Here is an 18,372-nt window from a genome sequence, read left to right on the forward strand (position 1 = left end):
TTCTTGACTGTTTTTAATAAAACAATATTATTCCACTCACGCTTGTTGGATATGAGATGATTATAGCCAACGAGGTGTATACGCGCCTCATTGGCTATCTATCATCTCATAACCAATGTGCACTCATGGAATGATTGTTAAATAAGTGATGAAATAGACAAAGGGTGTGAGAAATGACATAAACACCAATTCAAAATAAAAGGTTTGTTTGAACCCCTCTCCTCCTCCCCCTCCTCCCCCATCATCCCAACCCCCGTTCTTCCATCCTGCACAAACACCTTACCTATTACAGTAGAATTAGCTCCTGGATGAGTTGGATCCAACTGCAGCTGCCGCCGAAGGACTAGACTGAGGACTAGGAATCGCTAGATCCAGGATCCATGTCATGCAACAATGAAGGGCCTGGATGATAAGAACACCCATACATGTAAAACAACAACCATCAACAGTTCTTGCATGGTTACCACTCATCGTGATAAACAAAAGTTCCACGACTTTTCACTAACCCCAAACCAATTTTCATTGCCACCAAAGACAAATCCTTTGGCAAAAGCCTAATCGTCCACACATTTGATTTTCACTGATTAATATCTTAAGAAGGAAGAAGACAAAATTTTTCGGTTTTCCTTCCAGTTTTATATCATTAGAGTTATACTCAGAGTCATGTGTCTGTGTCCATGTGTGCCAAATGAAACCTGCTTTGGATGCTTTCGGTATGCTGTACAAAGTTTTTCTAGCTTTAGACTTTATCTTGACAATAGAAATTTAAGCTTTTTTGCAATATGCTTTGGCAATGTTGTACTTAGGCCCAATTGAGACTAGGTGCCTAGGTCCAACTCTTGGACAAGGGCACTATACCTCAATGGGTAGTACTTAGGCACCAGCCCTTGGCACGGACACTGTTCTGAACAGGATTTTGTCAGTTCCCGCGCTTTATCCCATGCCTCCATGTGATACAGTAAACAAAATGGCGGGCAAATGAGGCAGTAAGGAGTCTGAACAACATTCTTTTCAGTGCATGGGCATCTAGGCTGAACAGAGCATAAGATGTACATGTAGAGTACTTATGAGTATCCAGTCATTTCGCCCCAACAAAGATACATTGAGATAGATAAGAGATTATCCAGCCCCTTATTGACCGGGAGTGAAGAAGCTGTGGTGCGAAGTGAACATAATTCATGATGACAATACCTGTTGCCATCTGGAGTTCAGCTCATCCATCGTTTGCTGCACAGATTGGAACTCCCCCGAGGAACAATATTCTCGCATGGATTTTCCTTCTTGTAACAGAACCTTTAGCTTTGAGTAGTTCATGTTGATTAGTCTTTGTAGAGCCTAAAAATGTTCAAAACATTGCTTTTAATAGTTGAAAAATAAATGTTTTCTTGTCCATGAATCTCTGCAGTCACCTTTGGGCACTTTACAAGACCACTTAATTTTTAAAGACAAACCTTAAAACTCTTAAGCTACTCTTTAAATGCAAGTTAGACGACTTTACCTTCCTTGTTAATGATATAAAACAGCACTTTTTGGAACCACACATTTTGAACATGTTCAGCTAAGCTGATGAGAATAGAAACTACGAGCAATAATTGCTCGTAGAGTTGATCAGACTCTGTTATTGGGTACTTTTTAGACCAAGCAAGCTTCAACATTGAAAGTGAGAGGGGGCTTGAAGTGCTTTACATTGTTCATTGGCCTTTTGGAGTGCATTATTTGCAGAAAATAGCAAAAAATGCAGAGTGTCTCAACCTTTTCGCAACTGCTTGAAGCTTGACAAATTACATTTAATGCATGATAAATGAATGTTAACAAGGATGTCAAAGAATGCGATGATATTTGCTGTATAGAATCTCAATTTGATGTCAACCTGTAAGGACATTACATTTGTACCTTAAGTTTGTCAAGCTGGACACGTGGCTCTTCATCTGAAGTGTACGGATCCAGTGCAATCAACTTGAGTTCTGTTTCTGTCAGAAAGCTGTAAACCTCCTGGTGAAGCTGCTCAAATTTCTCAGCTTGAGCTGTTAATTTACTATGTCTATTTACAAGGCTCTCTATGCGGGTAAACATTGCTTGCCATCGGGCCTGTGCTGATTCTACACCAAGTCGGATGTCGGATGCAGAACTTGTATTCGCCTCCAACAGTAGATATTTACTCCGCTTAATGATGCGCTCCATCTGGGGTTTGTGACAAGTGATATCTTTAAAAAATACCTGAAGAAACAATGATGCTTGGTGTGAGGCAGTGAAGAAGTATTGCTTTAAATAGAGTGACCTATCAAGATTTTATCACTTAGCTCAGTAAGGTGTGACAATGTTTCCAAATTAGCATTACCTATATGACATAGCCAGTATGACTTAGCCTTGTTATTATACAACATCAATTTGATAATCATTATACAATTCAAACCCGACATTTTTTTCAGGCTTTCTTTTGGCAACTGCTTAAGTTGCGTAGTAACTGCGAGGATCTTCCTTCTATTTGATCTTTCATTCATAGTTCAAAATCTATGTTTCATATATTTACATTTACTTATTCATTCATCCTTCATGGGTATATTACGAACTCACAATATGACCAGCTCCCAGTTGGTAGAGCACTGCACCAGCATCGCAGAGGTCATGGATTCGAATTCCGTTCAAGCCTAAATTTTTTTTCAGGCTTTCTTTTCAATACTGCTTAAGTTGCGTAGTAACTACAAGGATCTTCCTTCTATTTGATATTTAATCATTACACTATGTATACCTCAAATCGCTTTAGTCTGCTTCTCGAGATCTCTAATCCTGATGCCATGGCCTCGTCAGATTTCTTGATTGTGTTTTCTGTCTCACTAAGCCACTCTAAAAACTTTTCATACTCATTCCAAAACTCTTTGCACAACAGTAGCCTCTCTTCTGCTTGTCTTTTCTTAGCTGACACTGTACGACGCACATTGGACCAGCGGTTTTCAAAACTCTCCTTAGTCCTCTGTAGACTCTGTCGATCTGCTTCAGATGGGCACGCCATGCGATCACGACGAAGTTTCTAGCAAAAAAAAGTAACAATGAAGGGTAAAGAAATTTTTTCACGTGGTGCGCTTTTGCGTGTTGTGTAGCTGGCAGATTCTTAAGCTGGCAAATTCTAAAGAAAGCCTTGTGGTTTCTCGTGGGCTTCCCAGCCCCTTTTTTTTCTCATTATTACACTTGCAATTTCATTTATAGTGGCAAAAATAAACTTGAAACTCGAAACTCAGTATAAGTTGGGCATTATAATTTTACAGAAAACATACATTAAAACAATATAACATCCAGTCGTGTCTATCGTAGGTGACAACACAAAATTGCAAGAGGTGGTTTCATACAGGGGGGCGGCACTTTTAAGAGGTCCTGATTACAACAATAGCAAAGATATTACTGATATCGCCTTGAAAAATATGTACTTTTAAACTAGAGGCCTACTGGCTGTCAAACAAAGAGTTCTTTTGCTTTAATGACTGGTGCATTTGAATAACAAAAAGATTGTTTGTAAGAAGAAGGTAATGTTTCTTGATTGTTGTTCTACCTCACAAAGTCGAAGAACTGTTTGCACGTCAGTGGCACGCCTTTCCACATCCATCTCAGTATCCTGATAAATCAAACAAAATGTAAAACTGATTTGCCCTTCGCATACAGACTACAGACTTAAGTCACATACATACATACATACTGTCAGCCCTGGGCTCAGTTTAAAGCCCTGGTGAAGCGGCACATGATAGTAAATGATAGTCGATGATAGTTAAAACTCGCGCGCTCGTTTGAACACCAACCATCATGCGCTATCGTGCGCTATCATCAACTATCACTCACTTTGAGCGTGCTCAAATTCTTCATGATAGTTGAATTTTTTTTCATGATAGTTGATGATAGTTGTTCCTGTTTGACCACACGCATGATAGGTAACAACTGAAGGTAAACAAAGCAGGCTGGCGCCCTCTTTCGCCAAGAAAAAAATTAATCCATGTGAAGCTTTGTTTGCGATGTTGACACTCAGCAGGTGCCTGACACCAGGGGCTCACGGTAAACTATAGTCAGCTATCACAAGTTTCTTTGAGCCGTTTGACCTCCCGCTTGACAGTTGATAATCGTGCATGATAGTTGATGATAGTTTTGACTATCATCAACTATCATGCACCGTTTGACCAGGGCTTAAGTCAAAGGACTTTTTAGGAGCACATTTTCAGGGCGAGCTGGTTTTCTGGGGGAAGGGAAGGGGTGCTTATCATCACAGGAAATCAGTTGCAGTTGATAACAAAATATAAACTTGAAACACTACTTAAGCTGACAGCTCAAAACAACCAAACCCTGACAGTCATGGATGGGATTATTTAGTTAATTATTCACTGACAGTTAATTCTAAACTGAATTTCCAAACTGTACCTTAATTTCCTTTTCTTTTCTGTGAATATCTGCAACAACACACAGACGTGCAACAGTAAAATCCTTCAATCTGCTTTCAACCTCAGCTATCCATGTGTTCAGCTGTTTCAACTGAATCTCCAGCAGTTTTAGTCCGTATCGTGTTTCCTCAGCTTTCTTGTACGTAATACCCAGCTGCTGACACAGGGCGCGCCAGCGATCATTCAAATGTTTCTGTTTCTCAGCAACAGCGCCTGCATAAGGTGTCCCACCAGCTTTGCTGATGACAAAATAGGCACACTCGTTCATGGTGGATCTAGTAGCCTCATGACTCTCAATGTCGGCAACATAAACCTGTATAAAAATGTAACGGTTCAGTTAACAAAGTTTTGTACGAGATAACAAACAGTACCACAGAAAAGGACTTCCTAAATAGCTTTCATTTGAATGGTCACATCTTGATATTTCATGTGTACTGACTTGAAAGTTAGAACAACCTTGCATGTACAGCATAATAAACAGCACCACAGGAAAGTGCATGCTGCTCAGTATAACTTTCATTTGAATGGTCACACTAAGCGATTTCATCTACACACTCAAAAGTTAGACCCACCTTGTACAGCATAATAAACAGCACTACAGGAAAGTACTGCTCAGTAGCCTTCATGTGAATGGTCACACTTAAGGGTTTCATCTACACACTCAAAAGTTAGAACCACCTTGTACAGCATAATAAACAGCACTACAGGAAAGTACTGCTCAGTAGCCTTCATGTGAATGGTTACACTTTGGATTTCATTTAAAGACTCAAAAGTTAGAACCACCTTGTACAGCATAATAAACAGCACCACAGGAAAGTATAGCATGCATGCACACTCAGAAAAGGGACGTCCATTTTCCAAGTGCAAAGAAGGAAATAGGAGATGTCTGCATGCAGGCTAAGGGAAGTACTGTTCAGTAGCTTTGAGTTATAACAAACAAACCTGGAAAATAGTATCTCCTTGATCATCTGGGATACTGAGAAATGACTCCTCAAGGTCACGTGACACTGAAGACTCTACATTAACCAGCCAATGAGAGAGCTTCTCATGCAGCTCACTGAATTGTTCAAAGTGTCTTAAGATATCCGCAGAAGACTGTATGGAATTTGACAGCAGATGGCAAACGTTCCCCCAAAGTAACGTCATGGATGAAACTTGTTTTTTTATTCTCTCAGAGTCATATTGGTCGGTTGACTTGGAAAGTTCTTCAGCTCGCTTGCTGATTTTCTCCAGCTGTGGCTTTCGGTCTTCAATTTCTCCAGCAATCATCTTTTAAAACACAGAAAGAAAATGGTTTCATAAGTGACATTCAGTATGATTCAGGATGGAGCTATGAAGAGAAAATATTAATTTGCCAAGTTGAACCCAATTTTTCTCTGATGCTCTAAATTTAATACGAGCCCAGTGAGATGTGTCTTACGAAAGGCCATCTTTTATCAGGTTCAGATATGATAGGTGTCCTGCATACAGTCAAAGGCCCCCTGTGCAGTAATCAATTTATGTTATAAATAAATTATTGCCATTGCTGTCAAAATATAAGGCTCGTCATTTTTCATACTCTTCTTTGGTATTCCACTTTTAGCATACCTATTGGTTACTAAGTATTTGTTTCATGCATTTGAAAAAGTATGTTGAATTTGTGTCATACATTTAACTATGATGATGATGATGATGATTATTATTATTTTATTATTTTTTTTATCAAGGGATGATCTGGGCTGTTACAAACAGTGTATTCATTTATTACACACTCAGATGAATGACTAGGCTGGACCGACATGAAAAGGAATATTTTGATTGTTTTTTTTCCCAATACAAACCAAACAAGCAGGTTCAGTTGTTACATATCTGTACATAAGCATCAAATTCATTCCCAAAATTTAGTAAGTATGCAACAACACCACTACCTTTTTGGCATCCAGCTCCCTCTTTAGTTCACGGACTGTGGAGGCCTTCGATTGTGCCCTGACTAACTTCTCTTTCTCTCGCAGCCAAACCATCAAGTTTTCTGTGAGTGAAGTGTACTCCTGCCAATCTCTCAGTGACAATTCCAATTGTTGCTGGTTTGTAGTTACACGGTTTGTGATCATCACCCATCTTCTTGTCACTTTGTCGAGTTCACTAATGGCCTGCTCACCTAGACTTCCTCTACACTCCTGGATGATCTGCTGGCCTGTACAACAGAGGGCATTGTAGCTTGGTCTTTTAGTGTTGATGTCTTTCTGGCACATCTGAACACAGAGAAATGTTTCATGTTTAATAATACTCTGCCAAACAAAGAACAAAATGATGGCAAGATAATAGCAGGGGGGAAACTTAATTCACATTCAAAGGCTATTCCCTTTACATTATATTAAAATACAAAACAGGTAATAGAAAAAACAGTAATAATAGTGATTAGGATTGCAGATAAAAGAGACACTTGGAAAGAATTAAGACTTTTTGACAGCATAACAGAAGGCAAAAGAGAGTTCCAGTCATTGACGTAAGGATTAAAAAAACAAGTATTTAAAATAGTTGGTATGGGTGACTTTAGGTCTACATAATGGTTTGTTCAGTTTTTCTGAGGGCGAGGCTAGTGAGATTTGAGGGGGAGGGAGAGGGGCTAAGCAAAAACAAACAAACAAACAATTAATTTAAGGTAGGATGATCATGAGCGAAGGCATCGCATGAAAAAATTTCGAGTAGTGATAAAAGAACCTCTTTAAATCTGATGTGAGGTTAAACACATTTCTCATTTCCATTCCTTAGTATTTTTGTGGGAGAGGGTGTCATCTGAGGAGTATATGTAATTCTGAAGTGGGGAGAGGTGGGGGGAGGGAGATCTTGGATAGGCAAAACAACTCTGCCAGCCCTTCCCCCCCCCCCCCCCCCCCCACTCCTATAAAAAGTGAATATAAATCCTACACATAATTGGAAAGTCATACACACTAGGTAATGATGGGTATGGCTTTAAAGGACAGGTTCTCATTTATACAATTTTTTGAAAAAGATTTATGCTAATTATGCAAATATCTGTAAACAACTGGACAGCATACAAAAATGTTGAATTTATGCACATATGTATATATACAGTGTGCAATTCCCCATCCTCCTAACTTCCCCAGTTTAGCTGAAACACTGCAATCAGTTTGACAGATTTTCATGTCACATACAGTGTACTATGTAACCTTTTCACTCCCATGATCTGAATGTTAATTCTCCTGACAGCCTTACATACATTTCTTTCTAAAGTTAGTTCACAGAAGTTGGTGTTACATCAAACAATATCACCTAGCTGATGATTTTCTTTATTCTCATCACCTGTCTGGTTTACAATGTATTGACAGTATAAGGAGAAATTACATTTTGATCCCTCCTGGGAGTGAAGGAGTCAAGTCTGGATACAGTGATGTTATACATCCATAAAATTCGGATAAAATGGAGTACAGCAAAAAAACATAATACACTACACTCTTACAATCACAAAAACTCCCAAACCTTGACATGCTCAAAGTGAACTTTCATCTGTTGAATACTAGCGCAAGAAGGAACTGTGAAGCCACTGTGAGTTTCAATTTCGTTCATCCATTTCACCATCTCCTCAATTGACCCTTGCAACTCTTTCAGCCGATCAACCTGCCTTCCAACCTGTTCTTTGTAGTCATCTGCACGCCTCAGCACAGAGCTCCATAGCTGACGTACACGTGACACATTGTCATCTAAGCGTGACTTGTATCTGGTTAGAAAATGAAATTCCCTATAATTAAACAACTGTTTTTCTTGACTGTTTAACAGAAAAGCATTAGTGTCCATTTTCCCAAAGAAGGTCACATTTATTATGACTAAAGTATAAAAAGAGTCAACCCAATCCCTTTCAAGACATGGTTAAAATCATGCAAACAAGACAGACAAGGTTCAGCTGAAGGAACAAAGAATAAAGGAGGATGAAGGAAAAACCAGTTAGGTTTAATGATATTATTTTGTTTGTAGAACATTCATAAACAATATACACCCTGCATTTAAGGTTTTTGTTGTAAAGTTTATAGAGTTTTGCATGAGGATTATTTAAACCTTTTAACCCCTAATATCAAACAGCAAAATTCTCCTATCTTGTACCCATACTTTTCTTATAAAAGTACTGTGGAGATGTAACTGTTATTAAAATATAATTATCAAGAAAATTCACCTTGCGTGATCATATTCTTAATACTCATGACCTCAGGGGTTGAATAAGCATTGCTATTACAAGGAGAAATTTGATGCTGACCATTGTCAGGGTTTAAAGGATTAATCTCTTTATTGAGACCTCCTATTTAATTAAATAAGCCCCTGGGAGCTCATTAAACTTTCTACAGCATTGAACAGTTTCAGAAAAAAATCCATGCCTACCCCAAGGAAGGTCATTGAAAATTCCTAGGGGAGGGGGGGTATTAAAAGCCAAAATTTTAGAAGCAAAGTATGAAGCTAAACTGGAATTTCCTGGAGGAGGAGGTGGGGGGGGGGGGGGGGGTGCAAAACAAAAAACCTTCCATGGGGGGAGTATGGATATTTTCTGGGACTGCACATTTCTTCTATCATACCTGCTGCCTGTATTACAATCCTGGTCAAGGTCTTCTGATTGCCGCAGAAGGGAATCAAAATCGTGACGATATCTGTCAAAGTTTCTCTGAAAATCCTGTGAAAAATAAACATGATGTCACTTACATGTAGTCAACTCCAAATGTTTAAAAGGGTATTGCTTAGCTCGCCCGGAAATTAGATCTGCCAAGACCACTGGGGGCAGAGCTTTTTCGGTAGCTGCTTCATTTTTAAGGAACTCTCTTCCGGAAGCCTAAGGGGTGTAAGTAGTGTAAATATTTTTAAGAAACAACTGAAACGTATCTTTAACTTATTAACTTATTGTAAAGCGCATTAGATCACATACATATAATGAATTTTGCACTATATAGGTATTAAATTTATTGATTATTTATATAAGTCCAGAGAAAGCTTCTTTGTTGTCCCACTAGCAGTAATTAACTCTGCAGCATATGCTTAAGTAAGCCCACACATTTTCCATCAAGCATTAGCCCTGGTTAAGAAATTAGAGACTACACAAGGGAAAGAAAAAATCTTTGACCTTGGCAGGAATTAAACGAACTACCTCCAGGTTTGACCACTGTTTGCTCTACTGACTGAGCTACAAGGCCATGCAGGAGCAAGGAACTTACACAAACCTCTTTACCGATATATGTGGCCATTCTCCTGTACAGTAACACATACCTCCACACGACCCAGATCCACAGCCATATCTGTCTGATCAAAACTTGTATTCTCTGCTCCTTGTAGAACAGTTTCCAGGACAGAACAAATTTTCACATGTTCTTGATCAAACTCCGTCTGTCTTCTGATCGCCCTCTTGTTGTCTTCAATTGACGATGTGAGCCTTATTCTAAATTGTGTCCAACGATGTTCAAGTTGTGTAACCTGATCTTTCATTTCTTGGAATTCTTTCTGGGACTTTTCGCCAAGTTTCTCATCCACTCTGCTGTGCAAGGACTCTAATTTGTGATTTGAGGCTTCAAGATCTTGCAACAGTTCCTATAAACAAAAAGAAGTTTTAGTGAAAGTACATGGTAAGCTATCAAAATAAATGTAATAGAAAAAAGCTCAAATTGTTCACCTTCTGATCTCAACAGCACCTCATTCAACCAAGAGTGCCATTTGTTTCTCTTCTATAAATATATAATTATATCTGCCACCATGCCATAGGTGGCTTTAAATTCAACCCCATGGATTTGAAAGAAGATTCCAGTGAGTATACAAACAAGTTGTCAAAAAACAAAAAAACAAAAAAACATACAACTGAATTAGCAAGTTGCATAACAGTAGGAAAACCACTGCGTCCTCATGGTACTTGCGATCCCTAAGCTTGCTATTTTTAAGTGGCTGTGCTCTCTTCCTTAGTAATTTTTCTTTCTTGCATTTATGTTAACACTATATAATTTCTGGGCACGAATAAAGATTGTTGTTGTTGTTGTTGTACTAAACAAGGACCTTCAGATTTGACTATGAGTACAATCTTGATTCAATATGGCTATTCAGATCTAGTTTTCTTGGTTTAGATAACCGCTAATCACACCAATCTTGTTCTAGGCTGGTAAACAAAAGCAAGGAGCGAGAGTTCTAGAGACGTCACTCTCTGATTTGAAATTTGAAAGTCATACTCATAATCAATCTCTTACTAATCATACTCTGACCTGAAGATTCATGTTTACCATAGTACCATGTTATGAGATACACAAGCCATGAAACAAAACATACTTGTAGCAGTTCCAGTCTTTCTGTGTTCTCCAGGTCAGTTTCACTATTGGCTCTCCCTTCAGTGTCATCCAGCCATGTCACCAAGTCGTCTATTGACTCCTGAAGTTGTGTAAAGCTGAGTGTGGCAGAAGTAATCCTGCAAAGACCGAAAATGCTTATCAGATATAGCATGAAAAGGATTCAAACTTACAGTATATAAAATAAGAAACAAAACTAAAGGAAAACAGAAGACCTTAGTTTATTCTTGCAAAATTCCAAGTATCCCAAGTACATTTTGGAAGTGTCAAAGATTGGTAACACGAAAATTTAGCTATGAAAGTAGGAAGGAAGACAGTTACTGTGTACCTACAGTGTATATATTTCCGGCATAGCAATCATCAAAATGAAACCCCCAATCTACCGGTATGTATCAGAGTATTAAAGATTTTGTTTCTTTATTTTGGTACTGTTCCAATGCCCCCAGTTATTATGTTTTGCAACATGGCTCCAACTTCAGGTCAGAGACTCTCAAAGCAATCTTGAAGTTCACCATTCACATAAGACATTGCAAGGAATGAAACCTACTGAGCAGCGCTTTCACAAAGGGCTATGTATACCAGTAACATATTTTGTTAAAAATAAATAAATGTAGCAGAGGAAATTACTTTTCATATTTAGTTCGAAGATGTTCCTGAAGTGAGGAAAACTCTTGGTTGACATCGTTCCTGAGTGGGGTGATGTGAGTCGCTCCAGAAGGGACCTTCACTCTGAGTGAGTCTGCAGTAGCATTGATTGAATCAAGCCAATCACGATGAAGATTAAGGTCTTGTTGCACTTGCTGAAATTGATAAGAGACAAAAGACATCTAAATAAAAGATGTTTAAACATCAATACGCCAGATCAACATCATTTGCAGTGTAACGAACTCAGCCAGGGCCACCGAAAAAACCAGACACTTTGAAATTTAAAGAAAATAATGTTCTCGTTTTTGATTTGTTTATAAACTACCAAAGCCAGACCCCTTTGTTGTAAACGTGACCTGTGATTGGCTGATCAATGTTGGGTGGCCCCGGTTGAGTGCGTTGCACTGTAACATAATTTTGTGCTATTTTGATATTACCATCATGATAATTATGTGCACCATCACATATTCTCACTAAGAAGGACACTCTTAGCTATTGGGACCAGCTATATCTTGCCAACTTAAACAACTTAAAAGAAGTGAAATTTGGTCATTACCAGATGACCTACATGTATGAGCTGTCCCAGGCAAAGCTATTGTTATCATTGTCATTATTTAATAATAATGACCATTATTATTGAATTCAGCCACCAGATGTGTTTGACTAGTAATTTTGGACCTCTGCATCTGAGTCCTATCTGCAGACCAAGGAACTTGTGAGGTAATCACGCTGTCTTGATATGTGGTGTAATCCTAGCAGTGCTGCCTTCTGCAGTTTTTTGGTGTGATCTCAGTAGGCCCATTACCCTCAGGTGTTTTCATAAACGTTTCTGGAAATCGATCCTGGGGATTCCAGCACTACATGCAATGGTACTACTCTACCTTTTTCTCCCAATCTCTCAACTCTGATGATGATGTTGATAATTATGCAGACAATTATAATAAATTAATGGCATGTGGTCATATATCAAAGTGATAATACCATGGGTAAAATATTATTGTGAAAGTTAGCTTCTTTAGCATGTGGAAGATATCGAGGTCAATGTGTTTACAATAGTTGAAGTAAATTTTACAACATGGATTTTGACCAATCTTTAAACCTAAAGTATTGAACATAATCTCAACATCAAACAAAAATGTAAGAAACGTCATCAAATATTATCAACAGTTTAAAAATAAAATGCTTCCCTAATCTATTCCTGAGTTCGAAAACAAGGCTTGGCAGAAAAATGTGTGGAGGATTTTAGAATAAAATCACCTTTGAATGCAGCGTTGTTTCACGTTTATTGGAGAATGAGTACAATTTGCAAGTAAGCTTAAAAGCTGAAGTCTGTAAAATTAAGTGAACGAGTACAAAGGCTGAAAACAAAGATTTACAACGAGTTTAATACATTACCTGAAAACCAAACAAAGATGTCTGAAATACCTAGTAAAAGTGGTAAACAACCAGTTGCCTACTACCTACTGCTGCGATAGCAAACTTACAGCGTGGAAAGCGGCGTCATGTTGATTGTCGGCTCGAAGCCATTGGTTTCTTTTTTTCCGGAACAAATCATAAAATGATCCAGGAGGTGGACTGAAAATGTACCTTTCTTAAAGACCTCCGGTCACCTTCATTGCTGAATCTTTATAAACAATTTTTCTAAGGTTACACGAACAAATACTGTAGAAGTCATATAAAACGAAGAGTGGACGCCATTTTGTTTGAGACTAGTACCTAGTGGTTCCCTGGAAAATTAGATCAAGGATTGAGGATTGAGGATTGGGGATCGAGGATTAATTACAAAATAATAAGTACTAATAAATACATCAAAGATTGAGAGCAGCGGATGGGATCAGCGTACTTTTCAGGAAAGTTTTGAAATTTCTGTATTCTGAATTGGCTGAAAATGCATCTCAAAATAGCAATCTAAGGAATTTTTTCTTGATGACGCAATGTAAGGGCATAGGATTCTTTATCGCATCCAAGTGTGAAAAAGCAGTTTTGTTACTTTCACTCATCTAAATAATTTATTACTTCCAAATGAACAATAATTCAAACTGTCTGACTGAGAATAGTTAAGATATGTCAAGTCGCCCCTTTCACCCAACAAAATCGACGCCGCGACAGTTGCAACTCAGTGATGAATCGACTTCTTCAGGGACTGAAGAAAGGATTGACAAGTGGTTGTGGTCAAAAATAGAAAACTGATTCCAGATTATCTTTGATGTGCCATTAACCATCTCGTTTCTTCACAGTGAGTAAAATGGAATCCCGAGTCTTCTGGCAGCCAGGGAAATGGCTAAAAAAAACGGGCGTTGGAGAAAACGAAGACGGTGTAAAATTAGACACTTTTAAATGAATACAACGCTGTTACACTGAAGCAGTGCTTGAAACGTAGCCTTAAGATCTCGAGAAAACGGCCATAAGTTCTAGATAAGCAAGGAGCGAAGTAAAGGGCTCCACTGCAATACTGACGCCACCAGAACAAGTGCGAATCCGGGCCGGACCAGCAGTCAGGGTCTTAAATAAACTGTGCAACATGTTGAGTAACTTGAGATCGGGTAATTACGAGGTAACGTTAAGCCATTGGTTTGGTCTCCAACTACATCACTGTAATAAGCTTTGTAGTGTGGGTTTGGCTTGTTTACATACGTTCTTTTATGGGATGGGTGGCTGTGGTGAGATTACAAACGGACCAATATCAGTACGTTGAGTGTCAGGGGCTTATCTTTCGGGTTCCGGTTCCGGTTAGGCAGATGCTCTTGAAGTGACCCACACTGACGCTCATTGCGTCGGCTTTCGGCCAATCACGGTCCACCCCCAAGCGCGCGAGAAAAATCCCTGGAGGCTTTACGTACGGACGGACGTCCTTTCTCATCACTCAGTTGTAAAAGTAAATGCGCTAAGTTATTATCCTTACCAAAACCTACAGAGAGTCTACTTTAGCATTTATCGCAACTATAACAAAGTTCTCGAATAAGACTGGGAATCAGTAGCCATGATTGAAGCATTGATAAGACAGTGAACGCCTAAGTAATTGGGCAGTTTGTGCCATTACGCGTGCTGTAGATAGGAAAGTTGCAATAGCGTTGGACGAGAGACAGGACTGAACAGCATTACTTATTTACAGTGGTTTTCAAGACAATTTATTATATGGCGATAAATCGCTTTATTCTTATAGATTACGAGGTGAGAGAGCAAGGAAAAATTAAATGGTCTCATCAATTGGGTTTCTCAGACGGACATAAAGGTCTCCATGATCCTTCACTTCCTTAATTCATCTTCATCGACGGCGAACTGTTTCTAACATGGACAACTTTCTGATATACGGATAAGAATGTTATAAAAAAGCACTGGTCGTTACAAAACGTAATTTCTTTACTTCATATCCTTCTCCAGGGAAAAGGACAGAGTTTTCCTTCTATATTTCACCTCTGCACTTATCTCCACTTAACGTAAATGGGTCTAGTCTGAAATGTCAGCCGTCTCTTCCACCTAACCCACAGGGAGCGCGCCCCCTGTGGGTTAGGGCGAAGAGACGGCTGACATTTCAGACTAAAATGGGTCCAGTTTGGAAAGAGAACTTCAACCAGAAAATTGACTTGTGTGACCCCTCCCCCTTAAATCGCAGAATACCCGTTTGCCCCAGACAATCCCCGATGATAAGCGACACCTTTGTCTCTCACACAAACGTTCTTTGGCTCGTCACGTCACGCACTCCCAGGGGAGGAGTGCGTGACATGAAAAGCCCATAAACGTCTGCGTAGGAGGCTAGCGACACCTACGTCGTCGTGTTTTGGGAAACAAAGCAAGTCGCGATGGTCTGGATTGTATAGACAACAAGAAACAGGGTTTTACCTGACAAGTTGCTAGTTGCTGAAGCTGCACCGTAAGGGGGGCATCAACTGTCACAGTCTCGTTCAACACATCATTTTGATTCTCAATCCACGCAAGCAAATCGGAACACGAACTCTCCAAACTCTGCCACTTCGCTAATATGTCCTCCAGTTCCTTCTCTTTCTTTATAACACGAGTGGAGACTGAACCGAACCGTTCAGAGATCGCTGTTATTTCATTGGTAAGGCGCTGGGAGGCAGAAGGTTCACCGTTTTGGGCCCAGTCCGTCGCCAGTTCAGTAACTTCATCAATTCTACCGCTTATCTCGCTCATGTCTTCTCGCAGTGCCTTGAAAAATCCAAGTAATATGTTACGTAATTTTTACGCGAGAGCATAAAACACCCGGTTCATGTAATCAGTCCTGCATGACGTACCTTTTGAGTCTGTGAATGAAGTAGTCGAATGCGATCATGCAAATAAAAGCTGCTGAGCAGTACTTTTCTGTGGTGCTGTTTATTATGCTGTACAAGGTGGTTCTAACTTTTGAGCCGAGTCTGTGGATGAAATGCTAAAGTGTGACCATTCAAATAAAAGCTACTGAGCAGTACTTTTCTGTGGTGCTGTTTATTATGCTGTACAAGGTGGTTCTAACGTTTGAGCCGAGTCTGTGGATGAAATGCTAAAGTGTGACCATTCAAATGAAAGCCACTGAGCAGTACTTTCCTATGGTGCTGTTTGTTATGCTGTACAAGGTGAATCTAATCTTTAAAACTGTGGATGAAATCCTAAAGTGTGACCATTCAAATGAAAGCTACTGAGCAGTACTTTCCTGTGGTACTGCTTGTTATGCTGTACAAGGTGAATCTAATCTTTACAACTGTGGATGAAATCCTAAAGTGTGACTATTCTAATGAAAGCTACTGAGCAGCATCCCTGTGGTGCTGTTTGTTATGCTGTACAAGGTGAATCTAATCTTTAAAACTGTGGATGAAATCCTGAAGAGTGTGACCATTCAAATGAAAGCTACTGAGCAGCATCCCTGTGGTACTGTTTGTTATGCTGTGCAAGGTGAATCTAATCTTTAAAACTGTGGATGAAATCCTAAAGTGTGACCATTCAAATGAAAGCTACTGAGCAGTACTTTCCTGTGGTGCTGTTTGTTATGCTGTACAAGGTGAATCTAATCTTTAAAACTGTGGATGAAATCCTAAAGTGTGACCATTCAAATGAAAGCTACTGAGCAGTACTTTCCTGTGGTGCTGTTTGTTATGCTGTACAAGGTGAATCTAGTCTTTAAAACTGTGGATGAAATCCTAAAGTGTGACCATTCAAATGAAAGCTACTGAGCAGTACTTTCCTGTGGTACTGTTTGTTATGCTGTACAAGGTGAATCTAGTCTTTAAAACTGTGGATGAAATCCTAAAGTGTGACCATTCTAATGAAAGCTACTGAGCAGTACTTTCCTGTGGTGCTGTTTGTTATTCCGTACAAGGTGGTTCTAACTTTTGAGTCTGTTATCTTAAATTGGATGAAATCCTGGAGTGTGACCATTCAAATGAAAGCCATTGATTACAAAAAGCCAAAAAATCTGATTATATAATTTATATTCACTCGGAATCCAAAAGCAAACTATTGCCAAAATATTTCTCCACAAAAAGCAATAAAATCCAATTGACATTTTTTTTTTCAAAATGATCTCACCTTCAGCTGTTCAATCTGAGCCTTCAGTTCCTGTAGGTTTCCAGAGGCGCTAGTTCCCAGCCTCTTCTCAATATCGCTCAGCGTGTTCTCGATATAGTCGAGAGAGGCTTGGTACTGTTTACACGCCTCCACAGAGCTCTCCAGCCAGATCTCGTATTCGTCGACTTTAGTAATAAGCTCGGACCATCTGTCCTCTACCGTCTCTATTGTCTCTTGAACTTCCTGTTGATCAAACGCTGCATCACCGCGCAAACGCCGGGCCGCCACAAGAACAGTTTCTACGGCTTCTTGCTGAGTTACTAGGAATCCTTTCATTGCCTGAGTAGAAAGCAACAGGTGTAAGTCTTCAATAATAACCTACTATGCGCTTACAATCAAGTCGACAATGTTACACTGTGAAGTCGTTCGCGTGACACCGTGACATCCAAGGAATGACAACGTGAAGCCATCAGCGTTGGCGTGACAACGTTAAAATTTCTTCCGGTTTCTTGGGAAGCACTACTTTGTATACTCTCCAGCGTTGCGTTGGTTTTAATTTTCCTAAGTGAAGGTTTTTAAGTAATAGATCAAACACGAGGAAGAGTGCTTCCTCCGATTTCCAAACACCGAGAAATAGGTTGGAAAAACGAGGCGCAGCCGAGTTTTTTTAACCAACTTCGAGGTGTTTGGAAATTGAAGGAAACACTCTTTCAAGTGTTTGATATAGCTTCTCAAACTATTGATAATTCTTGGAGAAATTCGAAGCAAAAGTTCACAAAATTTATGATAATTAAGATCACATTTCCAAACCTCCTTCACGGTAGTGATTTCCTTTGTTTTCTCTTCATGAATTATTAATGAGTTTGAGATATTTGTATCAAATTTGTATTTTAGGTGTTCAAAGTTTACGACATCAGAGAAATTTAGAATCGCTTTTACAGCAAAAGGCGAACGTGAGATTCGCGTTTATGTTTTCCTGAAACAATTAGTACATAGCTGAGAAAAGTACCAAAACAGTTCTGTCCTTTGATGCTAACGCAAAACTACTCAATTTTACTGAGAAACTGAAAACAGCAAGAGGCAAATACAAGATAAACATGGTCACGTGGTCATTTCTGCCGTTTGCAGTAAACGTAATTCTAAATTTCTCCAGTATCACAGCTGAGTTCTCGACAGCCCACCTTCACATCCTCTAAAGCAATCTCAAACTCTCTCTGAGTAACAATCCGCTGGAATCTGTTCAAAGCTTCTTCCCTCTGTTCAAACCAGTCATTGATATTTTTTAATTCAGTGTAAAGCTTCTGAAAGTCCAGCCAGCGATTCAGTGCGTACTTGAGCTGCTCGTCTTTCTCAGAAAGAAGCGAAGCGAGCTGCGTTTTCTGCGCGTTCAGGCGCCGCACGCCGTCCGCTACCCTTCTGACCGAGGCGTTGTTTCGTTCGTTGAGTGACTGGTTGACTCTTTCGGTGAGGTTTTCCAGGATTTGCTCTCTGTCGCCGAGTTCTTTCTT

General features: G+C 39.4%; 1 protein-coding gene across 3 annotated transcripts in view; it reads right to left on the reverse strand.

Annotated features, from left to right (window-relative positions):
* LOC146481641 (nesprin-1-like) overlaps positions 1–18,372 on the reverse strand; it is a 118,255-nt gene that overhangs the window by 1,261 nt on the left and 98,622 nt on the right. For all 3 annotated transcript variants that reach the window (XM_085107689.1, XM_085107691.1, XM_085107690.1), the window contains 16 exons: positions 18,046–18,372; positions 16,886–17,203; positions 15,206–15,532; positions 11,348–11,520; positions 10,704–10,839; positions 9,663–9,980; positions 8,981–9,075; positions 7,899–8,136; positions 6,326–6,649; positions 5,361–5,687; positions 4,399–4,731; positions 3,545–3,607; positions 2,750–3,028; positions 1,894–2,217; positions 1,192–1,335; positions 284–402 (listed from right to left, as the gene is read on the reverse strand). The exon at positions 18,046–18,372 is cut by the window's right edge and continues 6 nt beyond it. In XM_085107689.1, coding sequence (XP_084963815.1) covers positions 298–402; positions 1,192–1,335; positions 1,894–2,217; positions 2,750–3,028; positions 3,545–3,607; positions 4,399–4,731; positions 5,361–5,687; positions 6,326–6,649; positions 7,899–8,136; positions 8,981–9,075; positions 9,663–9,980; positions 10,704–10,839; positions 11,348–11,520; positions 15,206–15,532; positions 16,886–17,203; positions 18,046–18,372 — 3,831 coding nt within the window. In that variant the 3' untranslated portion in view covers positions 284–297. The remainder of the gene's footprint in view (positions 1–283; positions 403–1,191; positions 1,336–1,893; positions 2,218–2,749; positions 3,029–3,544; positions 3,608–4,398; positions 4,732–5,360; positions 5,688–6,325; positions 6,650–7,898; positions 8,137–8,980; positions 9,076–9,662; positions 9,981–10,703; positions 10,840–11,347; positions 11,521–15,205; positions 15,533–16,885; positions 17,204–18,045) is intronic.

This window comes from Pavona decussata, unplaced genomic scaffold, assembly GCF_977016875.1.
Source record: "Pavona decussata unplaced genomic scaffold, jaPavDecu1.1 SCAFFOLD_48, whole genome shotgun sequence".
Classification (NCBI taxonomy): domain Eukaryota; kingdom Metazoa; phylum Cnidaria; class Anthozoa; order Scleractinia; family Agariciidae; genus Pavona; species Pavona decussata.